At 40.2% G+C, this 27,598-nt stretch overlaps 1 protein-coding gene and 1 long non-coding RNA gene across 2 annotated transcripts; one reads left to right on the forward strand and one right to left on the reverse strand.

Annotated features, from left to right (window-relative positions):
* Nucleotides 1–262: 262 nt before the first annotated feature.
* LOC131258092 (GDSL esterase/lipase 7) lies at nucleotides 263–15,375 on the reverse strand. Its single transcript, XM_058259153.1, has 5 exons — nucleotides 15,034–15,375; nucleotides 14,387–14,514; nucleotides 11,822–12,070; nucleotides 1,458–1,710; nucleotides 263–587 (listed from the first exon to the last, which is right to left on the reverse strand). Exons 1-5 carry the CDS (start codon nucleotides 15,293–15,295, stop codon nucleotides 367–369), a joined length of 1,113 nt encoding a protein of 370 aa, XP_058115136.1. The 5' UTR covers nucleotides 15,296–15,375; the 3' UTR covers nucleotides 263–366.
* Nucleotides 587–1,800, forward strand: LOC131258093 (uncharacterized). The gene is made up of 3 exons (XR_009177866.1): nucleotides 587–839; nucleotides 985–1,045; nucleotides 1,272–1,800. It is a non-coding gene; the product is annotated as an uncharacterized LOC131258093 (long non-coding RNA).
* Nucleotides 15,376–27,598: the final 12,223 nt, after the last annotated feature.

Below are 27,598 nucleotides of genomic sequence, written 5' to 3' on the forward strand. Positions count from 1 at the left end.
GCTTATGAGGGAGGGGTGTAACTGCAATTTGAAGGCTTACTTAGCATTAGTGGGAAACATAATTGATTTTTGCCTTTTCTGGTAGCTTGATCTGAATATTTGCAATTTAATTCACTTGTGCAGCTAAACATAGCCTAAATGTCATCAAAGGTCCATTTATTCTATAGCTTTGGTATTCATGGTTGCTCAGTCCCTTTACTTTGGTAGTGAAAGTAGAATGATATATTATGGTTGGGCTCTGTAATGTACTAACATAGCAGAATGGGAAAAATTGCAGAGTTTATTCATTTAATCTAACATACACTCATATATGGCTAAAAATCATAAATGATGCTTGCAGTAGTTTTTATTTCTTGGCTATGTTGTCTATATCTGGGCCAGCTGGGAGATGCTGATTGGATGGCAGTCGGTCGCTGACTCGCCGTAACAGCTTTCGGCTATGATGGCATTGACAGCTTGGGTTGGATGGAAAGAATCCCAGAAGATGTATTGGTCTCTGTTAGTGCAAGGTCGTTGCAGGGGAAGGCAGCTGACAGCTCCTCCATACCTCCCATTTCCACAGCATGCTTGGTTTGCTACAGTAAACCCTAGAAAACCCCAACACGAAAAAACAAAGGTTTAGAAAGAGAGAGCATCAGATAGGAACTCCCCATTTGCAGACAGCAACTGATTGATAGCCTCATCTCTCCTGTTAGTAGAGGATTTAAAGTAGAATTTGTTGTTGAAACAACTCTGTGGTAGTAGGGTCCCTGGTCTGGCGATCCAAGCCGTTGATCCGAACGGCCCTGCAGTGGATGGATTGCCCCAGAAATCAATCTTCCAGATTGGAGATTCTAATGGTTTGAATTTTGACTTCTTCTCCGTTCAATGCAAACTGATGCTGTGTTTTACCTTTGCATACAGACTTGCTTTTTTTTCCCCCCCTCTTTCATAACCATCAATTTGTAGTGCATCATTGCTGACGGTTGGGTTCTTTGTATGTAGAATATTTCTGGGGCCTACCATGGGGCCCACCAGATCTGCTTTGGATTACTGAACCATGGTGGTGAGTCATCCTGGCACTTCTTAGTAGAGATCTAATTGGTGCTTGCAAGTTACATATTGAGGGTTTGAATAACTAGCCGAGTCAACTCGTTTCGGATTGAGTCACTGAGTAGTTTAGGTTTTCCTGTTTTACATGGAAGAACTTGATTGAATATATGAAAAACTCAGAAAGATCAGGCTACCACCTAGGGTTGTAAGCTTGCTAATTGAGTGAAGTATGTGAACAGGTTCGAGTCGACTCGGGAATCATTCCCTCATTGAGTCTATGGACAAGTGATGGAGCATAGCATAATGCAGACAGAGTACTCTGACATTGACATGTGGTCCAGTTGACGGGTTCATGTCTCCAACTATGATTTGTGGGCCATGATCATTGTTCAGTTGAGATTGCTGAACGGATGTTCGGTACTTACCGTAATTAGATGGGTTGTTGATCATGTCGGCGAAGACACGATAGACGTCTTGGTAGACGAAGTAAGAGCCAGGGAGGGTGGTACCCAGTGTGGCGGTGAGCTGCACGAGCCGTTCGTTGAATGCGCCGACCAGGTTGTTAACTCGCTCGACGCAACCATTGCTCCCATTGACCATGGATAGCTGACTCGGTATGCATCCAAGCGGGCCGAGTCCAACCAGCACCATTTTCCTTGCTCCCAGACCATATAGTCTCTGCAGAGAAAACCCGTTAGATCCATAAATATTATGAATCTAAAACAATCATTAATTGTTCATATAGAGGAAAATACTACATTCATTTTATGTTTTTCTGCATTTCACTCGTCACTGTGGCAGTGAATCCTGGCCATCCATTTGTTTCACCTCATCGAGAACGAAACACAGAACCCCTTGTTCTTTTTTGTCTCGAATCTGGACCATTGATGATTTTATTATTTTAGCTAACCGTTTGAAGGACAGATGAGACAGCTAAGATTGTGTGATGGGGAGATATTGGATGCTCTGTCTGAGCATGATCCTTGATACACAGGCACTTGGAAATTGTAGACAAGGCATACATTACCTCAATATAAGGAACTACAATTGTGGAACTTCCAACTGTTGCTAAAGTCATGGCCCCAAGATCAGATTGGAAGTTCAGAACCAAGGCGCATGTTGTTGGTTTTATATAGGATTCTCATCTCTTATACTGTATTATTCACCTCTAACTGGTTTTTCTATACACAACCACTCCTCTCAGTGTGCATATATCTCAATCCATATGAAGGAAGCTCAGTTGCTACGACTGGTGTGTTCATGGTAGGTAGACAACTTAGCTAGCATTGGAAATATTTTGTCCTGCTCAATTTTTTTCCAGCTTTATTGGATCATTAATGAGGTTTATATAAGAGAGCCCTTCCCATATGCCACAGAGAGATGCAGATTTTTTAATTATTTATTATCTATGCTAGATTTCAAGATATCTTGTTGCAATTAATAAATTGAACCAAGATTGTTTTTTCTGCATAAATTTTAGATGATGAGGACTACAAGAAGAAAATGCTTTCAAATATACATGGTTCTATGAAATTGGGGAGCAATGATATGATAAGATGGTTGATTCCCACTAAAGGTAGTTAAGCTCTCCTTCTTCAGGGTTGAAATCTTGCAATTGACGTACCTAAGTTTACCTTCATCAGTAAGAAAGAGTTTGACTGAGTGGGACTAAAAGGAAATTGTTTCTATTGAATGTAAATGGGATTATCTAGATACTAGGATTTTCTTCAGATAGAATAACTGTAACTATGACATTCCCCTCCTTTAGTGTTTTATCTATAGTGGAAGTAAACAGGGTTGATTCTAAGAGCTCGTATCAGCCTAACTGAGAGAGAGCTGGTTAGTTGGATGAGGGCTTGAAAGAAAGAAAAACTTATTTATTTTAAAACTATGCCCAAAATTCGGGACCTTCCCGAAAACCTGAACAGGTACATCAAGGTGTCTTGCAATTAGATGAATGCGCACCTCACCTTGACTCTGTTAAACGATTGGAAGATGCCGTTAATCAAGGCAACATACTGTTAGATTTTGGTGGAGGTGCAGTGAAGCAATGCTAAAGGTGACAAGCGACGTGGGGATATTAGATAACCTATTTCTATAACATAATGAGATAAGATGGTTTCTTAGATAACCTATTTCTATAACATAATGAGATAAGATGGTTTCTCTTGCCGATAGATCGGTAACCTAATTCATGGAATCGATAAGACTAATCTGTTATCCAATATTAATGTGTGAGGAATTCTTTGAGTTCCCACATTTCTATCTAGCTTGTTATTTATCATTAAACTAACTAAATCTTTTAATTGTTTTGTCATAATTTTGTTCCAAAATTCTGTTTTATAGAACTTGAGGAAGGAGATCAGAGGAGGATGGGGAGATGCACATGACTCTACTTATTGGAATAGGATATAAAAGCTCTCTAAAGCACATTAATAAGATTTGACATTGGAGGCGTAGACATCTATTAGACAGAGTGCTACATCTTTTGCGCCCATTTATTACTTAATAAGTGCAAGACTTGTCATTATGCTAAAAAGGCCACAACAACATTTAAGCACAATGAAAACTCATGCAACAAGACTTTTAGTGTGATTAAGGGGCCATGCCGGGTGGACTTATTATTTGGCTTTAAGTACTTTATGAACTTTATTAATGACTTTTAAATATCATTACCAATTTATACATTAAAATCTAAAAGCGAAGTATTTAATGCATTTTTTTTTTCATAAAATGATTACTACTCTTTATGATGCCAATGTTATAATTTTAAGATATGATAATAGAAGAGAATACATGAGTAAGATATTTGATGAATATCTTGAAAATAATTAAATAATTCATCATATTGCTTCTCTAAACATTCCGCAGCAAAACGAGTAGCCAAACATAAGAATTGTCACTTAAAGTTGTTACGTCATTTTGGTTTCAAATGATGTCCTAAATTTCAAATTTCTTATGGCTAGATGTGTTATTACCAACTAGCTATGTTATTAACAAATTAACAAGTGTGGTTTTAAATGAAAAAAACCCATTCCAAGTTTTGACTAAAAAACATTCCAATATCTCACACTGATATATTTTTAGATGTGTATGCTATGTTAGATACTAAAATCTGGTAGTAATAAATTGGAAAATATGATTACGAATTGTGTATCTTTGTTGGCTATTCGCCTTATGAAAAATGATACAAATACTTAGATCCGATAAAAGAAAATTTCATATTATCAGAAACGTGCAGTTTGTTGATGATGTTTTGATGCTACTTAAGATCCAAAGATCCAATACTAACAGAAGTCTTGATTAAGGGAGAGAGAGAGAGAGAGAGAGAGAGAGAGATAACAAAGGGTCATCAAGCCCTTCTATCATTATGTAATCTATCTTATATCAAAACTAAGTAGAAGATGAAGATCAAATAAAAAATGACTCTATCATGTCAACCTTCTTTATCTAACTTAAACCAAGTACATAATCGCACTAAATCTACAAGCATGGACCCTGTGACTTCAACTTTCTTTCATCAATTATAATCCTTCATAGCAGGTTCTTCCATGTTATGCATACATTTTTCTCATACCCCTGTTGCTTTACCAAAAGAAAAAAAAAGACTTATATGCAAGTCTTCTTGTTTATTTAATTCTTCATGCCAAGTTGCTTATTCAATCCAATTACATAAATAAGTTTTGTTATTCAGTTCTCTCTTACAAGTGATTGCGTCACTCTATCACTTGGGAGAAAAAAAAATAAAATAAAATTTAGAATTGTCCCCTCACCTCCATTTTCTTTCTTCGGCCAAAAAAAAAAAAGAGAAAAAAAAGAAAAAGAAAAAAAAAACCTCAAGAATCACAAGCAATCGATGATGGGCCTAACAATTAGATGACTCAAATTGTTTCCTGATTAAACAATTTGGTCAGACGGATAGAGCTGTCTTATCTTGTTAGTCCATTTTACAGAACCTAACAGGCAACCCAGATTGGTTGATTTGATTATCCGAGTGTCCCCTGATGAAACTAGCAGCACTACAACTGACACTATCTTATCAGTCATTAAAAAACTCCTTTCTTGGTGATTAGTATGATGGCGCATTTCAACCGTCTGGCCTATAATCCAGACCGTTCTTTGGATGATGGGTCTCTTGATGGGGGACGCGGATTAGCTACTGACAGGTTGAGTAGGGAGACTCGCTAATGAATTGACATCACCAAGTTTTGTGGGCCCGCCATGATGTATGTATTATATCCACACCGTCCATCCATTTGGAGAGATCATTTTAATGCATGAGCCAAAGAACGAGTCAGATACAAATCTCTAGTGGACCCCACCATAGAAAACAGTGGGGAGAATGACGACCACCGTTAAAAACTTTCAGAGGCTTAAGGAAGTTTTCGATCAAGCTGATGTTTGTGTCTGTGTTAACTGATGAACAGGCAGGATCTGAAATAAACACCGTGGTGGTCCTAAGAAGGTTTCAACGGTGGGCGTCACTCTCCCCACTGTTTTCTGTGGTGGGGTTCACCGGAGCTTTGAATCTTCCTCCTTCTTCGGCTTATATCCTAAAATGATCTCTCCAAATGGATGGACGGCGTCGATACAACACATACATCATGATGGTCCCTACAAAACTTGGTGACCCTTAATGAGCTATCCATCTCCAAAGTTATAGGTCCAACGGATGAACGATCCTGATTAACTGGCAGCTCATTTAATGATTAAACAAGGTTTCTTTATTATAATAAAAGGACCTTGCGTGAGATGCATTGACTCATTAATGTAGGCTGCAAAGATATCTTGGTGGGCCATGCTTGCTGTCCTCCAAAGTAGATACGGCAATAAAATACAAATGATGGCTTTTATGTTCTGCAGGCCATTTTTATGATTTTCTGAAAAGTTAGTTGGCCTGCAGGATGGAGTTATTTGAAACTCTGGATGAGTGTGATGGTCCATACGCATGCACTCGTAAGTTGTAAACGTGGCATGATGTGACTATGATCAACCATTCGTATCGTGGGTTCAAAGTGTAGATATGTCATGAAAACCCTAAAGTTAGATGGATTGGCTCTGGACCTTGGCATCGAGTTGAGTCGGGCTGAGTTAGTGCTGACCTGACCCGATTTGGTTTTGAAATAGGCCTCACTTGAACTTGACCCAACTCAGTCCAACATGCTTGATATGATCCGAATCCAAGTTTGACCTGAACCAATATGGATCTTGGATCAGGTTGGCACCGAGTTACACCCAGATCCCTAGCTCAAGTGGTAGACTGAGTGAAAGATACCTTGTTTCAACACTGTGTTCTTGGTATAGATCCTTAGTGGGGGTGGCTAAGAGTAAAGTGTGAACTAACAGTTGGGTGTACTAGCAAGATAACAAAAAATAAAATAAAATTGACACCTAGTTATGTCTGGTTGCTAAAATCATAACTCAAAACCTATATTCACTTGACAAAATTGCAACATTGCGATTAACTACACGGCATTTCAGATCTACCACACCTCCATTGGTTACACGGCATTTTAGATATGAAACATATCTATATAAGTTTTTTTTTAAAAAAATATATATGTAAGAGTTGAGTTAGTTGGATTTCAGATTGAGCCAAGTTGAGTTACTGGGTGACTTGAATTCGATCCGGTTTGAGTTTGGACCGGAGAAAGTCAACTTAATTAGAATAGACTTACTCACTTGGTTTGGATCGAGTTGCACGAGTCAAGTTTGCTGAGTCCAGTTGTGCTGTCCCCAGCTCGAACTGGCCCTTAGTGATCTCTGATTAATGGAATTTTTTCCTTTTGTTGAATCGGGCAGTTGACCACCGTTGATTTTAACCTTCCATTGGATGTCCAAGAACAGATGGTTACGATCTTATTAAGTGTCAGTATTGGTATATGACCCACTAAAATGTGGCTCCCACGATTTGTATGGTTTAATTTGAGTTACGTGTATCCTACACGTGCACAACTTTTGAGTGCATGCGTATAATCTATCATAGACTGCCAGAGCATCAAAATGTTTAAGCTTTTAAGGCCATGTCCTCGCGGAGCCTGAGTTGAATTGAAAAACTTAGCAGCGTAGACTCCTCCATTCTGTACATTTTTGTTTTTTTAACGCCAGAAAGAAAGTTATGCTGTAAAAGTAAATTTTTAGGGTATTTTTATTTTTTTAACGTCGGAAAGAAAGATATGCTATCGATTTTCAGGTATGAAAATAGAGTTTTAAATAAAAATACTCTTACTTTTTATGATAAAACAGCTAAATAAAGTAGAGGTATTTTCATCTTCATGGGTTCATCGGTACAAATAGAGGCTTAGTTTAGTTAGATAAGTTTTTTTGAAATGGAGTAAAAAAAAAGTGAGTGGTACACTGGGTCTATACTAAAAAATTACCTAATTGAATACGTGGACCAACGCTCCCTACAATTACCCGAAAACCAGACCCGACTCAGTATCCAAGTGGGTTGGGTTGATCCGAACCCGACCCGGTCTTTTAAGTAATACGTGGGATGTCCAATCATCAATCTGGACGGTCCATTCCTTCATGCAATTGGTGATAACTGGTCATGTGGGCCAAGGGAAATCCCTGTGATTTAGAAAGAAAAAAAAGAGGCTCCGTCTAGTAGACTACTAGTGCTTTGCTTAAGCGATGTGGGCAGTAAAGCTCATGTGCATGCCACACGTGTGCCATCATGGCACGTAGGTTCGAGATCCAACCCGTTCATCAGGTTGGTCCAAACTTGTAGATGTTTCCCTGAAGTTAAATCCAGTCCATTAGGCAGGTGGGCCACACTATTGGAAACACGGGTTAGAATACTCAGCCAACCATTTCACGGCCGTACATTTATTTTTCAAACTGCGGCCCACCTGACCAGTTGATCAACAACCTGAGTCTTGGTTGGTTCATCAATATAGTTGCGCCCTTTTGATGGACGGATTGGATTTCAGACACATAGTGATATTTTTATTATTATAAATTATTACATAAAATTTAATTTTAAATATATAATTATATAACAAATTCATTAATTTTTGTTTCTACTTTTCGAGTTAATATCGGGATATTATAACGGTAAAATACGATATTTTAAAATCCACAGTTATTTTTGAAAATCTAAATCCCGCCATAATATCATGATAACATTGTTTAGTCAATTTATCTTGATATTATCACGAGATTGTTCAAAATCAAAATCTCGGTCATATTTGTCACGGTGCTGGGACCCACATACCATGCTGGCACGTGTGGCAGGTACATGAGCAGGAGCTGTATTTCAGACGCGTGTGGGCCCAGCAAAGCTCATCAAAGAGTTATATAGCATAGTCTGACAGGTGTAGCTGAAAAATCAGTAGCTCTTGAGGTTGAATTAGAGGGCCCCACCTTATTAAAAACACATCAGCTGCAGTGATGTTTCTGGCAGGCGGCCTGTTGGTGGTTCTGAAGCATCTGATCTTCTATCGGTCAGACGAATCTGACCATTTGATTCGTTCAGCTAGAAAGTGGAGTGACCTGTGATCCATTGCAATGATCTGATGGGCCCACAATGGATGGACCATGGCCAGAAAAATCTCCCTAATGGACATTGCCAGCACTGTAAATAGACGGTTGAGAAAATTCAAATGCAGGTCAGGGATCGAAAGAGGAGGGTCCAATCTGAGAGTCATGGTCCATTCGTGGTCGGCGTCATCGGATTACGGTCTGTGTCAACGTATCCTAAGTCCCACCAAGCAGGTGGGTACACCATCGAAATCAATGGGTAAATGATGTTCTGTTTTCATAATGTTGTGGCCCACCTAATTAGTCGGTTACTCCGAAATTTTATCCCAGGAGATCATTACGTGTGGACCCAGGATTTTAACGGCTTGGATTTTCTATGAAAAGGACATGTTTGTAGAAAAGAAGGCGTTGTATGTAAAAATTCACGTACAAGAACCTTGTATCTGAGCATTTCACTATTCATACCTCAACTAAAGGCACGCGGATTGCCTCAGACCTAGAGGTGGGCATCCAGCTGAGTTGAGTCGAGTCGAGCTAAGCTTGGCTTGGCTTGTCGATCATGTACTCCAGTTTGAGTTTGGCCTCGAGCTCAACTGTAATAGCCCATACTTACACTGTATGATATTGTCCACTCTGAGGGCAGCCATCATGGTTTTGTTTTCGGAGTAGTCTTAAAAGGCCTCCTACAGTATAGGGTGGTAACCCACATATAACCACCACAACTTTAGATGACACTTCTGATGTGGGACAAAGTTTCACCTTCACTGTGTGCACAGTAGCCTGCCAGCCACCTTGGGGCTCGCCCATATGTGCGCCCGCCCATGTGTGCCCGCTCACATGTGACCACAGTGACGGGGCGTCACAATATCCCCCACCGAGGGTGGAGTCGTCCTCGGCTCTGATACCATTTGTAACAGCACACTCCTACAGTGTATGATATTGTCCGCTTTGGACACAACTCGCACGGTTTTGTTCTCAGTGTAGCCCCCAAAAGGCCTCATATAGTATAGGGTGACAACTCCACATATAAACATTGACAAAATTTCACCTTCACTGTGTGCACAGTAGCCTGCCAGCCACCTTTGGGCTCACCCACATGTGCGCCCTCCCACATGTGACCACAGTGACGAGGCGTCACATCAACATTGAAGCTTGACTTGTTTGTCAAAGTTGTTGAGTCGAGTCGAGTTTACCTCGAGTCAAGCTCGAGCTTGTTGGGTGAGAGAATAATGGATTCTATTTTTAATCCTCCTCCATTGATGAAAAATTCAAAAATCTTAGGAGAATGAAAGCAAAACCCGATGAAAAAACCAAATAAAACTTCGAATCGGATGAGGAAACCTGTAAGAACCGATCTATTCTTGATCTTCTTCTACCAGAAGAAATCCAAGTACTAGAAAAGAAATAGAGCAGAACACTGATCAGAAATCCAAGTAAAGAGCTCTAGCTAATCAGATCATTGGATTTCTTTAAAGCTCTAACAAATTTGAGAAGAACCCATCTCAGATTTCTTAGATTTCTCGCCCAAGAAATAAATCTCAAGAGATTGAAATCATACTATTGTGGAGCTGAAATGAAAATTGGTGGTGGAAGTCTGGGCCAGCGTGCGGCTGACAGCAGGTAGAGAAAGAGAAGAAAGAAAAAGGGAAAGGGGGTGCGTGTAGTCAAGTAAAGACTCTAGGGGTTTTTTTTTTTTTTTTTTTTAAATTTAAAAGTTAAAAGTTAAAACTTATATATATATATATATATATATAAAATATAATATAATATTTAATATATTTATTAATTGAGTCGAGTCGAGCTGAAATGCCCCCTAATTGAACCTGGATTGAACTCGACTCGAACTTCAAATAACTAACTTGGCTTGGCTCGAATCGACCATTCAAGCCGAGTCAATCCAAGCTGACTCGAACAGATTTAAGCAAGTTTTTCAAGCTAGCTTGACTTGTGAACAGCCCTAGCCACCAAGCACACGGTTACCCAACTGTGTGGGGTCTACCTTGATGTATGTGTTTAATCCACCCCGTTCATCAGTTGTTTCAGCTCGTTTTAGTACATGTTCTCAAAATTGAAATATGTACAAATCTCAAGGGGGACCACACCACAGGAAACAGTGAGGATAATGACGCTCACCATTGAAACCTTCCTACGGCCCACCATGATGTTTATTTTCTATTGAACCTGTTCATAAGGTCACACGGACCGGAACAAAGGGAAAAAAAAATCAGCTTGATCCAAAACTTCCGTGGCCCCCAACAAAATTTCAACGGGAGGCATTCAATCTCCTCTGTTTCCTGTGGTGTGGTCCACTTGAGCTTTAGATCTGCTTCATTTCTGGGCTCATACTCTGAAATGAAGGGGAAAAACGGATGGGCGTCGTAGATGAAATACACATATCACGATGGGGCCTACAGACTCGTGTCCGCAGATATGACCTGGTCTCCAGGCAACCGCGTCAAACTAAATAGCTTTCCTAAGGCCACACGCGTGAAGGAAAGTTATTGCACATGCCAATGCCAGCCAGCGCATTGGAAAGATATCCAATCCGTGCATCAGAGGCATGCCAATATTTAAATGCTCTCATACGAGAATCAGATATTTCCAATTGTCAGGTCGGCCACTTTTTACAAAGAAAATTAACCGTTGAAAATTACTTCGCTGAAGTTTTCTTAACCGTGTAATTGTTTCTAACATTGTGGCCCATCTGCTGCATGGAATAGATTTATTTTGGGAAAGAACGTCCGTCGACGTCAAAACCACCTTATGGATGGCTTGGATATTGCACATGTCAGCCATGATAGCATACGTGGCAGCGTGTGCATTAGCAGCTTTGTAGACGCGTGTACGCCTGACTGTATTGGAACTTCTCATGGACATAGTTGCATTGGGACGCTTTCCAATCTAAATCATGAATCTAGACCGTCCATTATATCCAGTTCAATCTTCGTTTACTGCCTCGAAAAATTCGTACGGATCATATCATCCAAACCGTTCAATAAGTGGAATGAAAATTGGATTGACGAGAACGGTCACGGTCATACTAAATGTCCGTCACGGATATTTTATGACAATCTGATTGCCGTAGATTTTCACAAGACAGTGTCAGAACAACGGAATGGACCCAATGGACGGTCCAGATAGGTGATCTAAATTCCAACAAGTCCAATACGTGCATGGGAAGGTTCCCATACACTACCCCCACCCTAACCGATTCGTACACTTCGGGAGCACTTCAAATCGCAAAAATGAGAAATGGGGTGTATGACAAATCAATCAAGATGGTAGGGCCCACATGAGAACTGACCGTTAATTGCTGGGAGAATGTCCTGATGAGGAGGTCAGCAAATTCATCAGGGCCGTACGTTCGGCTGGTGGTGTAGAGATTGGGGAGGAGGTAGTTGTTGATGTAGTCATTGCTCCCCAAGTTGATGAGAAACACGGATTTTGCAAGGTATTGAGCGAGAGCCGTCCGATCTGGGAATAGCAGTGGAAAATCCACACTAAGAGTCTTCTGAAATAGTTGTATCTGCCCATTAAATGACACCCTTGCTCCCTGCATGCATACACCCCATAGTTTCATATATCAGATGGTTATGTTTGTATGGTACAGCTGAAAAATTCGTTGTGGGCCCCACTTATTTACTATAAGGAAAAGCCTAAGGTCCGACAGGTTGGACAAGTATGTACGGTCTTCCCAGTGGATAACTTCCAACCTGTTATATTCATGTGACATCCAACCCGTCCAATAGGTTAGGCCCACCGCTAGTATCACTAAGGTAAAAAAGCATACCTGTAAAGTGATCAGATAGCACACATAATGGAAATTTTTTTATAGCCATTGATGTATATTAAAATACTATTGGCCTCCCGAAAATGAGTGGACATGGCTGAAATTTCTTCTCAATGTCATCCTCATGATAGGACCAACCAATTGGACGAGTTGGATTTCTTACACATGTGAAAAATTTGAAGTTATCTTCTTGATGGACCATTATATAAGGTGCAACCGGTTTACTAAAATAGCGGCGTTTGTGGGACTGGAATCCTCGCAACACACAAGTCTATGGAGCCCACATGTTGTTTATCTAAAATCTAATCCGTCTATCAGGTTTTGTTATCGATCTTAGGCTGTAATGACAAAAATTATCTAGATCTACAACTCAGATAGGCCACGACACATACAACATTGGGGTGTGATGCCAACCATAGGTTTGCATGTGGGGTCACTGTGGTTTGTATCTTTCATCACAACCGTTAATCAGGTGTAAGTCTCCAGGATGAAGAGAAGAGATAGAAATCAGCCTGATAGAAATCTCAGGTGGGCCACACCTTGCGAATTTAAGGCAGTTTTGGGTGCAAATTTTTTACATTATTCTCATTCGACAGGGATTGCCTGGTGGCCCCAATATCATGTAGCTACATGATGTCAGGACTCTATGGAGCCCACCGTCATGGATGTGTTTAATCCAAGCCGTCCATCCGTTTTTTCAGATCATATTAGTGCTTGATATCAAAATCGAAGACCGTATACAAAGCTCCAGTGGACCATATCATAGGAAACAATGGGGATAATGACGTCCACCGTTGAAACCTTCCTAGGGCCCACCCAGTAATGTTTATTTGTTGTACAATCATAAAGTCACGTGAACCTGGATGAAGGAAAAATACGAATCTCAGCTTGAACCACAAGTTCTGAGCCCCCAGTAAGTTTTCAACGGTAAGCATTCAATCCCCACCCTTTCCTGTGGTGTGGTCCATTTGAGAATTATATATGCTTCAATTTATGGTTCATGCATTAAAATTATCTGTAAAAACGAATGGACGGTGTGGATAAAATCTTGGTGGCTCAGAGAGTCCTGACACGAAGTAGTTACGTGGTGCTGGCCCAGCAGGCAATCCGCTGCCTTGTTTCACGCGCTCCGAGAAACAGGTGCTGCAGACGATTCGGTTCCGCGGCAGTGCATCTCGCGCACTTAGAGCCACGTGGGTAGAACTTTCATGAGATCCACACCGTTCATCAGGTACGCTGCTTCAGATTCTCCTTGTAACCCAAAAATCCTGACCATCAGTCAGGTATGTTAAGGAACCAAAGAATCATACTGACCTGTGATTCTGTTACCGACAAAAGAAACAGTTGGAAGACCACGTCCACTCTTAATTTTTACAGATAACTTTTTATGAAATCCAATCCAACCATTAAATTACACATAAAATCTTAGATGCATGGACAAAAAATCATATCCATTCCTAATTCACTTATACCACACTAATAGAAACAGGTTGAAGGGTGATAATTACACTGTTTTCAATCATATGGTTCATCTGAGTTATAGATGGAGCTGAATGTTCGGACCTTTGCCTCAGATGCGGTTAAGATGAGACATGAAGGCAGTGGAATGATAATTATATCACTAATGAGGTAGTTTTTTGAAAAAGTTATGGTAAATTGATAGTATTTTGTAAAACTCTCTCATAGTGCCCATTAATGAGGTTGTTTTTTGAAAACTTTTTCAAAAAAAGTACCAGAAATATGTATTCTTTTGTAAAATTTTCTACCAGAGAAGAGCACATGCATGATTCAAATTAGTGTCCAAAGGCCCAAAAGAGCGAACTCCTCACGCTGCTGGCACATGTGCCAAGAGGGAACACACTTGCTTTTGGGAAATCCTTCCATTAGGTGGGACTCCTGTCTTGAGGCGAGCCAGACCATAAACCCACAACTTTATCATAAGGTGCGTTTGGTTGCACCCAACATCATGAAATTTCATGATGAATTCTAATTATGTGCAAATTTTCATGATATTTCATGAAATTTGGTGCAACCAAACACACCCTTTAAAAAAATATAGAAAAAGGTTAGTAAATTTACATAATGCCGGCCCGTTTCGTCGAGAATGCCCGCCGCTGCCGATGCATAGTTGATACCTTTCAAGATCTTTAGGCCTTTCAACGTTGGACTCAAATACGGCGGCACGAACGGTAAGCCTAGAACTCTTGCTGTAATGTATAGAAATAAAAATTAAGAAAATTCTACACCATATGTTCATGAATTAAATGGATCACCATAAAAAGAACCTAATGTATGTTGAAATGTTTTAAAACACAAACCAGAAATAGACACTTTTTTGTAGGTGGTTTGGGCTAACTGTCAATCCAACGGTCAAAGGTCCATTTCACCCAATATTCTACTTAATGTAAAAGCTAGAGGTTATAGTATTTGATTTTTCAAGTAGAAATACTAGATTTGAGCTTGACCAACGTAGTTACGTTTTTGTTTTATATGACAGTCGTCCACTCAATTAATCAGCTTTTATGGTGAACCAACCAAAAGACCACCTAATGTATGAGCCATGGTCCAACCTTTGCATGATTGGCTATACCCAACCACTCAATCTTCAAAAAATGAATGATAGATGGCCCATCCAAGAACTGGTCCATTAATTGGATGGTCTAGGTTCACTAACAAAGTGGACCAAAAAAATGAAATTAACATACATATATATCGAGGAACATTACCGCCGTAATCCACAACGGTGAGGCCGTTACAGAATCGGCCACTCGGGAAACCAAAATCAATGCCATAGGGTGCGTAATTCGCCTTCGCCATCGACGGTAGCCAGTTGTTGTTGCCGTCGTCGATCAGCGAGTCGCCGAAGATGAACATGGCCGGGGTGAGCGCGCCATGGACCCCATGATCAAAGGGTGGAAAGAGCAGTAGAAGGAGAAGGTGATGGAGGAATAGAAAGAGTGTGGGAGCTCTTACTCCTTTTCCCTCCATATTTCAGTTGGTCTGTGTTGAATCAATGGAATTTAAATGCAATAGGCTGTACTTTGCAGCTTTGTATAGCAACTTCATCACTGGAGTGGGTTGTTATTAGTTACCATCTTTTTACTCTTTTACCAGGGGCTACTTCTTACACGTCTGTCTTTTGGTACGAGCATTTTCTCTAGAGTTATAAATGCTTTTAGGTCGGTGCTGGGACTGAAGTATGGTCCCCAAACTACCCATCAGGATCTCTAAAAGCTATGTTCAATTGTGGTAAATGATATGGCAGATATGGTTGCACCAAGATTGTGTGGGAGCTCATGGATTGAAGACTCAGTGACTCAGATTGACCCGTTTGACACTGAGTCTGGACTCAGGGGTGTGTTGGGGTTGCATGTTTTCAATGCCAACTCATGGCGTTGAACTTGATTCGACTCGGTCGAGTCCGAGTCGACTCTGAGTTGTCTGATATTGGACTGGTTGGGTGGCATATAATGGTTTTGCACCAAGATTGTGTGGAGCCCATGGATTGAAGACTCAGTGACTCAGATCGACCCATTTGTCACTGAGTCTGGACATGGGTGTGTTAGGGTTGCATATTTTCAAAGCTAATTCATGGTGCTAAACTGGGTTAGACTCAACTAAGGCTGAGTTGACTCAGATGAGTTGCCTCAGATTGGACTGGTTGGGTGGTAGATATGGTTTTGCACCAAGATTGTGTGGAGCCCATGGATTGAAGACTCTGTGATTCATATCGGCTGTTTGGTTGCATATTTTCAATGCTAATTCATGGTGCTGAACTGGATTGGACTCAACCAACTCTGAGTTGACTCAGATGAGTTGCCTCAGATTGGGCTGGTTAGATGGCAGACATGGTTTTGCGTAAAGCATAATTACACTGGTGAGCTGAACCGAGTTTGACCCAAGTTTGGTTTGGTTTGTTATGTGAGAGCTTTACACGAGCCTAGCTTCAAGCTTATTCCTATTGTTTGGGCTTAGTTTGGTCTGGATTAGACAGTTTGAGCTTGGTTTGGTTTGGTTCAAATATTTGAATTGAACCAAGCAAGTTCATATCTAGGTCAAGTCAATTTTTTTTTTTTTGCTTAAATAAATAATATAAAAAATATGAACATTTTTAAATACGAAGATAATGCTACAAAATAATATTAAAAATGTCTAATAGAAAAGTAACAAAATTAAAAAATAACATAAAGTTTAATATCTTACATTAGACAATAACAATGAATAAAAAATTACAACTCAAAAGACAAGTATATATTAGTCTTAAAGTTTTCAATAGTAGAAGGTCATGACCAAAGTAATATTATTACATGGAAAGAATATCTCAGTGCTGATAAACAAAAAAACGATACGTGATTCATGCTGTCTCTCTGTTTTTACATATCATTTTAGGACATGATCCAAAATTGAATCATATCCAAAGCTTAAGTGGACCAAACCAAAGGAAACAATGTACGTTCATGTATACTTATTATATATCATCCACGTCGTCATGTATATGCATTATCCATGCTGCCCATCTGTTTTTACATATCATTTTAGACTATAATCTCAAAATTGAACCATATCCAAAGCTCAAGTGGATCATACCACAGGAATAATGTGCATACAATCTATGAGCCAAATCAAATTGAGCTTAATGAAGCCGAGCCCAGCTGGTACTGCCTTGATTTGAGCTTGGTTTGTATTTTTGAAGGAGCTTCGACTCCAAGGCTTAGTTTGGTTTGAACTTTTACTCGAACTAATCCAAGATGAGCTTTTCAAACCAATCTCAGTTGAGCTTTCGAGGTGGCTTGGTTTGTGTCTAGCTTTGCACCGAGATTGCGTGGAGCCCATGGATTAAAGGCTCAATAACTCATTTGGCGCTAAGTCTGGCCTGTGGGGTGCGCTGGGGTTGCATTGTTTCAATACTAAATCATGGTGCTGAACTCGATTGGACTCAACCAAGTCCAAGTCTACTCAGATGAATTGCCTCGGATTGGGCCGATTAGGTGGCAGGTATGGTTTTCCACCAAGATTGTGTGGAGCCCATGGATTGAAGACTCGGTGACTCAGATCGACCCGTTTGGCACTGCTTCTGGACTTGGGGTGTGTTGGGATTTCATGTTTTTAATGCTAACTCATGGTGCTGAGGTGGATCGGACTTGACCAAGCCCGAGTCGACTCAGATGAGTTGCCTCAGGTTGGAAATATATATGGTTGCACGAAGATTATGTGGAGCCTAGGGTTGACACTGGGTCGGATCGAACCATATGTCAACTAGCACACGTCACCTTTGACATGGGTTTGGAGAAATGGGCAGGTGGGTTAGGCTTGAGTTAGAAAATGTGGCCTGTTTTGGTAAATGCGTTGGCCTTGGGTTTGAACTATTGGGACGCACTTTGGTTGGTGATTCCAACACCAACCAGCTAGCTAGTTTCAAAGCTTTGTTGGCCCCACAACGATGTTTGTGTTTTATCCATGCCATCCATCCATTTTTCTATCTTATTTTAGGCATGATCCTTAAAATGAGCCAGATCCAAATCACAGGTAGACCACACCACAAGAAAAAAAAAAAATATATAGTATTGAATGAATGTCCACCATTAAAAATTTCTTAGGGCCACTATAATGTTTATTTATCATCAAACCTGCTAAAAACATTACATAGACCTGGCCGAAGGGAACACACAAATATTAGCTTGATCCAAAACTTTTGTGGCTTCAAAAAGGTTTTCAACCGTGTAAGTGTTTAATCCCTAATGTTTCTTGTGGTGTGGCCCACTTGAGATTTTGACGTAGGTGATGAGGTTGAGCACCATCTTCCTCGAGAGGATAACTATCCCGAATCCACGAAACTTCTCTGGACTCCTCACAAAGGCTTCTAGAATTCACGAGAAAGCAAGCAAGCAAAATAGAAAATAAATTCTATAAAATTTAAAATTTATTAATGAATCAAATAAACAAGTTCACAACCCTTTAAATAAGGATACAAGTAATGGGAGAGAAATCAGAAGCAAACTACAACTAAAACTTTTAGAATTCTTAACTTACTATAAATAATAAACTTACTATTTATAGACGTTCGTGATGTCTACTAGTGCGCAAGGTTTTCATGCAAAAGTAGTAACTTACTATTTATAGACAGTCGTGATGCCTACAAGCGCGCAAGGTTTTCGGGCAAAAATAGTGTCCTATTTGGCTTCACTAAGCTATTCTCCTAATATTTTAGGCTCTTTTCATGTTGGGCGCAACTTCTAAAGCCCAACTAATGAAGAGTTATAATCAAACTAAAACTAAATAGTAAAAACGGAATTGAAATAGGGAAACGATTGTTGATCAAGGGGTATTTTGCAAATTCAGCTTGTGCAACCTGGCGTAGTGGGGTTGGATGGATAAAGTATCTTGTTCTACTCCAAAATCATATATTTTACACAAGATAATTCATTCCGGATTGTGAGATACACCCGATCTAAGGTCCAACGGTCCGGATCACTTCCGTCGTCGACCAGGCCTTTTCTGATCCATCTTGGCTATGAAACTGTCCGCGACCTACTCTACATCAAATTTGGAACAGCCCAATTTTTGGACTCATGACTTAAAATGATCTAAAAATTGATTAACGATATGGATAAAACATATACATCATAGTGGGGCCCACATAGCTTTGATACCAGCTAGCTGGCTGGTGTTGGGGTCACTGGCTAAACCGCGTCAGAATTATTGCAGGCATAGAAGGATTCGGATTGGGTACCGACCGCTCCAGTACTTAGCTTCGTATTGGTCGCTATTGAAAAACCTTTGTGGGCCTGCAATGATGTATGCATTTTATCTACGCGGTTCATTCACGTAGCGAGCTCATTTTAGGGTACTAAGATACATGCATGGAATGGATGTATCAACTAATTGGGCCGGGTTGGCATATCATTTGCCCCATATTTAGGCTGTGCCAGTCGGGTCTGGTTGAGCCCTAGCTGATTACAATTCGATGGGTCGGGTCGGGTCAGCTTTGTGTAGATGAAATTTAAGTCGGTCGGGTTAGGCTTGTTGTTTACTTGTTTAATCAATAGGTCTGGCTTTAGCTGACCCTGACTCAACCGGAACCGACGCATCGACACTCCTAGTAGTGCCCCCTCTTTTGTACATGGTAGGGCTGAAAGTTGGGCAGATTCAACCTGACCAACCCGACATTGGGTTGGGCTTGAGCAGGATGTATTGGGTTTAGCATCGGGCTTGGGCTATACAAATTCCAACCTGATTAAACTTGGGTCAGGCTTGGGTTGAGGTCTCGGGTTGCCTGACCCAATCCGAATCCAAACCCAAACTATATGCAGGTTACTTATAAATAATAATTGAGTACGGATCATCAAGGCACATGAAATTCCAATGCTGTCGGGTCTAATTGGTCCATGTCATTTCTGATGTCTCAATCTAACAAGACATCCTAGACTTCTCTCTTCCAAATAGATTGCGTCCTACACAACATGACTTTTAAAGGAATAGATTGTCCTGTATTTTAGATTGTTTGTTTAGGAAAAAAAAAAAGTTCTTTTAAGATAAATAATTACACACATAATTAATAGAATTATAGATATAAAAATAAGAGTGGTATTGAAGTACGATAGATTAAAGTAATAATGAAAATATTGGCCGATATCAATTGACCTACACGATCTTGGGTTGGGCTTGGGTTGAGAATTCTTAACCCAATCTACGTTAGGGCCAAGGTATAGTAACCTTGGATTGGGCTAGGGTCGAGCACCAACCCACCCCACCCCAACCCACCCCACCCCACCCCACCCGACTTTCAGCCCTAACACATGCTGCATGGCGGGGTATGAATCAGGATGGTCCATTTATTTTGCCCTATCGGGATGGAGGATGGTTTGGAAACGGGCCCATCATATGATCTTGGCATGGGTCATGTTGACTGGTAGCCGGTTTTTTGTTTTCTACCGTTGGTTTGGAAGGTCAATGATTGGATGGCTACGATTACTCGATCAATAGTTTATATATATATATATATATATATATATATATATATATATATATATATATATATATATGTTTATATATATATATATATATAACAGTGGGCCATCTGGTACCCTACTACGGTTCAGCCACCCTTACCATTACCTGGTGATCAATTAACATAGGGGCCATTAGATGGACGGTCTTGATTTGCTTAGCTCAAGAACCCGAAAACTTATTTTCGAGTCTTTGTCCTGCCCGGTTAGGTAGACCAGAAAACTCGGCGGACCCTGTTGGTTCTGCTTGAGGGGATAAAATTACAAAAATGATCTCCTTTAAAATATTCTCTAAAAAAGTGATACTCAAGACTTATGGGACCCACGTAGTCTGTTTATAACATCCAACCTGTTAAGCTAATGCACCACACTATGATGTTAACACGAACAAATCATCAGATCAATCAAATCATCAGATGGGCCACACTTGAATTAAGTTATTTTGAATGGTGCTTATTATCTTTTACGGATTAGCCAACATTACGATTGGATCTGTCGTATTTTTAGTTTATCTAATAATCATACAGAAGAAAGAGGGTAGTAATGTATTTTCTCTTCTTAAAAAGCACTATTTTTCATAGAAAATTTAAATGATTTGATAGATGTTGGGCCAAAATGCATCTATGATCCAAGGCCCATTTTCATCATTTACATTCCTATATTGGTCCATCTTGTTACGTGGCCTATCTCACACATGGTAATTAACACGGAATGTAAAGTTTCTGTTGTTGAAAGCTGTGACGCCCACCATGATGTTTGTGAGAAATCCACTCTGTCCGTCCATCTTTTCATATCATGTTAGGAAATATTTCCAAACAAGGTAGATCCAAAACTCAAGTGGTTCCATACAGGAAAGAGTAAGGAGTGAAATGCCTGTCATTGAAACCTTTTCAGGGTCTACTGAGATGTTTATATGCCATCCAAACTGCTAATAGCACTATTTCTACTTAGATGAACTGAAAACACAAAAATATTAACTTGATGGAGTACTTTTGTGGCACCGGAATGTTTTCATAGTTAGTGCTTAATTCCCACTATTTCAAGTTATGTGGCTCACTTAAGTTTTGGATTTACCTCATTTTTAGGACTAAGGGATCAGTTGATTTCTAACGGACATTCCAATGGCCCCACCTAGCTTCTGACCACGTAAACTTCCCGTGGTGCAGGCAATCCACATCCTTTGGTAAGACATGTAAAAGTGTGACCCATTGTTTAGTGGTCATCATCATCTAGTCACTTTGGAATATCTTATATTCCTGATCATGCAATGGCATGTTGTAATAGATGGATATTTTTTTGGGCTGAAAGTAGGGCGGGTTCAACCCCACCAACTTGCGACGGACCTGACATTGGGTTGGGCTTGGGCAGAATGTATTGGGTTTAGTCTTGGGCTTGGGCTATATAAACACCAACCCAATAAAACTTGGGTAGAGCTCGGGTTGCTCGACCCAACCTGAACCTGATCGATATATGAGTTACTTATAAATTATAATTAAGGGTGGATTGTCTATGTTGAAGCCTGAAGCCACAACAAATCCAAGTGCCACCAGGTCTCATTGGTCCACGTCATTTCCGGTTACTTAAGCTAACAAGATACGCCAAATTTCTCTCCTGAGTAAATTGCATGCTATACAACACAACTTTTAAAGGAGTAGTTCTCTTTATTTTAGCTTATTAATTTGTTTAGAAAAATTGAAGTTCCTTACCATAAATAACTACATATATAATTAATAAAATCATACTTACAAAAAATAAGACGTATTGAAATATAATAGACTAATGTAATAAAGAAAATATTAGCATGTATCCACTTGCCTGACCCGACCAATCCTACTTGGGTTGGACTTGGGTTGGGAATTCACAACTCGAGGTTGGGTTTAGGGTTGTGATATAGGAACCTTGGATTGGGCCAGGGTTAAGCACCAACCCAACCCAGCCTGCCTGACTGTCGGCCATTATTTCTCCATGTACATGAAAGCTACATGTATTTAAGCATTCTATAGGCAAGCTGACACTTGAAAGGTTCGGATTCAGTTTTCATTGGGGCATGACATTAAAGCCTTTTACATAAACGGTCATGGTCATTGGATTATTTTTCTACGAAAGTGAACTCAGTGAAAGCCATTTTAGTTGGGAGTGGATTTAGTAAGCCCAGTGTAATATTAACTTCTGCCAGGTCGTGAGGTGGCGTCATTTCATCCACGAGTCAAATCACGGAGAGTATACACAGCAGCCTGACAACCATTTAAAAGTCCGTTGGCCTTCTGTTATAAGTATCAGGCAGGTTTATAAAATGAGACCCGGCAGCAGTAAAGCCTTGTAGGGCCCAAGTAGTTCATCCATTAAATGATATAAATCCAAAGCTCGAATGGATTAAATGCTCAGTATTAAATGTTTCTTAAGCCCACCGGTCCACAATATTTATTCATCCAACCAATTCAAAAATCATATAACACTAGATGACGAAGGAAAACACAAATATTAGCTTGATTCAACACTCATGTGGCTCCAAAAAAATTTCATCGTTGAGCATTCAATCACCATTATTTCTTGTAATGTGATTCACTCGAGTTTTCAATTGCGTCATTCTATAGCTCAGGGATTAAAATGAGTTGGCAAAATAAATGAACGGTAAGGATAAAATGCATACATCTTGGTGGGCCCATAAAGCTCTGATTGGCATTGGACGGGGATTCTACCAACGGGTTGAGTAGCGAGAAGTGACATCACTGAGTTTTGTGGGCCCCACCATGATGTATTTGATGTATTTGTTGTATCCACACCGTCCGTCCATTTAGAGATATCATTTTATGATGTGAGACAAAAAGTGAGGAAGATCCAAGGCTGGAGTAGACCCACCACAGAAAACGGTGGGGAGAATTACGCCCATCATTGAGATCTTCCTGAGGTCCACATGATGTTTATTTGAGATCCAACATTCTCATAAGTTAACACAGACATGAAAGAAGGGAAAGCACAAATATCAGCTTGATCAAAAACTTTCGTGGCGCTTAGAAGTTTTTAAGGGTGGGCATCACTCTCACTATTGTTTTCTGTGGTGGGGTCTACTCCAGCTTAGGATCTGATTCTTTCTTTGGCTAGTGCCATAAAATGATCTCTCCAAATGAATGGACGGTGTAGATACAAAACATACACTATGGTGGGCCCCACAGACCTAGGTAATGTCATTTCAGCAGCGAGTCTAGCTGCCCATACTGTTGTAAGCTAATCCGCGTCCGTTGGTACTGGGTCACCAACCAAACCAACTCCAGTAAAATAGGACGCGGAAAGGTTGAGTAGCGAGTAGTTCTATGGGTCCCGCCATGATATTTATTTTGTATCCATGCCATCTAGCCATTCTTAGAGATCATTTTAGGGCATGAGCCAAAGAATGAATTAGATCTAAAGCTTGAGTGGACACCGCCACAGAAAACAGTGGAGAGAGTCATGCTCGCCATTTAAAACTTCTAAGGGCCACGAAAGTTTTTGATCAAGCTGATATTTGTGTTTTCTCTTATTTAATGTTTGTGTTAACTTATGAACAAGTTGGATCTCAAATAAACATCATGGTGGACCTTAGGAAGGTTTCAACGGTGGGCGTTATTCTTCCCACCATTTTTTTTGTGGTGGGGTCCACTACAGCTTTGCATCTGCCTTATTCTTTTGATCATGCCCTAAAATGATCTCTCCAAATGGATGGATAGTATGGATACAACACATACATCACGGTGGCCCCACAGAACTAGGTGACGGCACTTCAGTAGCGAGTCTCGCTACTTAAGCTTTCAGTAGCTACTAATCCGCGTCAGAAACGGACTGGCTACTCCCCTGCCATCAGGGCTGGTGGTCGGTGCTCTGTGGGACACACCATTATGTGTGTGTTTCATCTATTCCGTTCATTCATTTTTACAAATTATTTTAGGGCTTTATCTCAAAATTGAGAGTGATATAAATCTCAGGTGGATCACACCGCATGAAAACAATTGTGCTTCGATATCCACCATTAAAATCCTCCTCAGGCCCACTGAACTGTTTATTTGACATCTAATATGTTGATTAGGTCATACAACCCAGATGAAGAGAAAAAACCAAAAATCAGCTTGATCCAAAACTTTTATGACCCCTAAAATGTTTTTAATGGTCAATGCTCATTCAACACTGTTTCGTGTAATGTGGTCCATTTGAGATTGGGATATACCTCATTTTTCGTCTCATACCATAAAATGATCTATAAAAATAGATGGGCAACATGGATGAAGCACATACATCATGGTGAGGCTCACAGAGCACCGACCATCGGTTAGAGAGGTGTCATGGTTGATAGTAAACCTTTGCATTTTCGTTAAGATTGGTAGATCCGGCCCGTCGGAGAATATCGACCCGATTGGAAGTTAATCGAAGAGGATCGGTCGTAGTTGGGATCAGTTGATAGTCGAATATTTTTGATCGAAAGTTGGGGTCAACCATACCAAACTTGGACGGACCTAACATTTGGTGGGCTTGGGCAAATTAATGTCTTGGGCTGGGTATAAACATCCATAAAACTTAGGTCATTGACTCGGTGTCAACCGATGCTTGAATTATTGATATATTGACTTATAAATTATAATTGAGGGCGGATCGTTGGACACTATTCGGATCATTTCATATGGTGTGGTCCACTTCATCTTTAATGTATCATAATTTTTGTTCAACGCCTAAATTGATATGTCAAAAAGGATGAACGGTTAGATACATATATACATCAAGGTGGGCCCACATGACTATAAAAAATTGGTATAAATGCATGCTGCATGTGTTGTCCCATCAGGTAGGCTAACCATAAATAGTAACGTCACCAAGTTAATAAAGCCCCACTATACTAATGGTTATATCCACACCGTAATAAAATCATACTTACAAAAAATAAGACGTATTGAAATGTAATAGACTAATGTAATAAAGAAAGTATTAGCATGTATCCACTTGACTAATCCGACCGAGCCTGCTTCGGTTGGACTTGGGTTGGGAATTCACAACCCAAAGTTGGGTTGAGTTAGGGTTGTGATATAGGAACCTTGGATTGGGCTAGAGTTAAGCACTATCCCGATCTAGCCTGCTTGACTGTCAGCCATTATTTCTCCATGTACATGAAAGCTACATGAATTTAAGCATTCTATAGGCAAGTTGACACTGGAAAGGTTCGGATTCAGTTTTCACTGGGGCATGATTGATCCACATTAAAGCCTTTTACATAAAAGGTCATGGTCATTAGATTATTTTTCTATGAAAGTGAACTCAGTGAAAGCCATTTTACTTGGGAGTGGATTTAGTAAGTCCAGTGTAATATTAACTTCTGTCAGGCCGTGACGTGGCGTCATTTCATTCACAAGTCAAATCATGACGAGTATACACGGCATCCTGACAACCATTTAAAAGTCCGTGGGCCGTCTGTTGCAAGTACCAGGCAGGTTTATAAAATGAGACCCATCAGCAGTAAAGCCTTGTAGGGCCAAGTAGTTCATCCATTACGCCAGCTCATTTTAGTACATGAGCTAAAAATGATATAAATCCAAAGCTCAAGTAGATTAAATGCTTACTGTAAAATGTTTCTTAAGCCCACCGGTCCACCACAATGTTTATTCATCCAACCAATTCAAAAGTCATATAACACTAGACGATGAAGGGAAACTGATTCAAAACTCATGTGGCTCCAAAAAAATTTCAACGGTGAGCATTCAATCACCATTATTTCTTGTAATGCGATTCACTCGAGTTTTCATTTGCCTCATTCTTTAGTTCATGGATTAAAATGAGTTGGCAAAATAAATGAACAGTTTGGATAAAACGCATACATTGTGGTGGGCCCATAAAGCTCTGATTGGTATTGGACGGGGATTCTACCAACGGGTTGAGTAGCGAGACTGGCTACGGAAGTGACATCACTGAGTTTTGTGGGCCCCACCATGATGTATTTGATGTATTTGTTGTATCCACACTGTCCATCCATTCAGAGATATCATTTTATGATGTGAGACAAAAAATTGAGGAAGATCCAAAGCTGGAGTAGACCCACCACAGAAAATGGTGGGGAGAATTACGCCCATCATTGAGATCTTCCTAAGGTCCACCATGATGTTTATTTGAGATCCAACCTGTTCATGAGTTGACACAGACATGAAAGAAGGGAAAACACAAATATCAGCTTGATCAAAAACTTTCGTGGCCCTTAGAAGTTTTTAACGGTGGGCATCACTCTCACTATTGTTTTCTGTGGTGGGGTCTACTCCAGCTTAGGATTTGACTCTTTCTTTGGCTAGTGCCATAAAATGATCTCTCCAAATGAATGGACGGTGTGGATACAAAACATACATTATGGTGGGGCCCACAGACCTTGGTGATGTCATTTCAGTAGCATGTCTCGCTGCCCATACAGTTATAAGCTAATCCGCGTCCGTTAGTACTGGGTCACCAACCAAACCAACACCAGTAAAATAGGACGTGGAAAGGTTGAGTAGCGAGTAGTTCTATGTGTCCTGCCATGATGTATATTTTGTATCCATACCATCTATCCATTCTGAGAGATCATTTTAGGAAATGAGCCAAAGAATGAATCAGATCTAAAGCTTGAGTGGACACCGCCATAGAAAACAGTGGAGAGACTCATGCCCACCATTTAAAACTTCTAAGGACCACGAAAGTTTTCGATCAAGCTGATATTTGTGTTTTCTCTTATTTAATGTTTGTGTTAACTTATGAACAGGTTGGATCTCAAATAAACATCATGGTGGACCTTAGGAAGGTTTCAACGGTAGACGTTACTCTTCCCACCATTTTTTGTGGTGAGGCCCACTATAGCTTTGGATCTGCCTCATTCTTTTGATCATGCCCTAAAATGATCTCTCCAAATGGATGGATAATACGGATACAACACATACATCAAGCCTTCCCCAATCCGATCCGACTTGGTCCGATGCCCACCTCTACTACTAATCCGCGTCGGAAACGGACTGGCTACTCCCTTGCCACCAGGGTCGGTGGTCGGTGCTCCGTGGGACACACCATAATGTATGTGTTTCATCCATTCCGTTCATTCATTTTTACAGATTATTTTAGGGCTTTATCTCAAAACTGAGAGTGATATAAATCTCAGGTGGATCACACCACATGAAAACAATTGTGCTTGGATATCCACCATTAAAATCCTCCTAAGGCCCACTGAACTGTTTATTTGACATCTAATATGTTGATTAGGTCATACAACCCAGATGAAGAGAAAAAACAAAAATCAGCTTGATCCAAAACT

This window comes from Magnolia sinica, chromosome 10 (assembly GCF_029962835.1).
Source record: "Magnolia sinica isolate HGM2019 chromosome 10, MsV1, whole genome shotgun sequence".
Classification (NCBI taxonomy): Eukaryota; Viridiplantae; Streptophyta; class Magnoliopsida; order Magnoliales; family Magnoliaceae; genus Magnolia; species Magnolia sinica.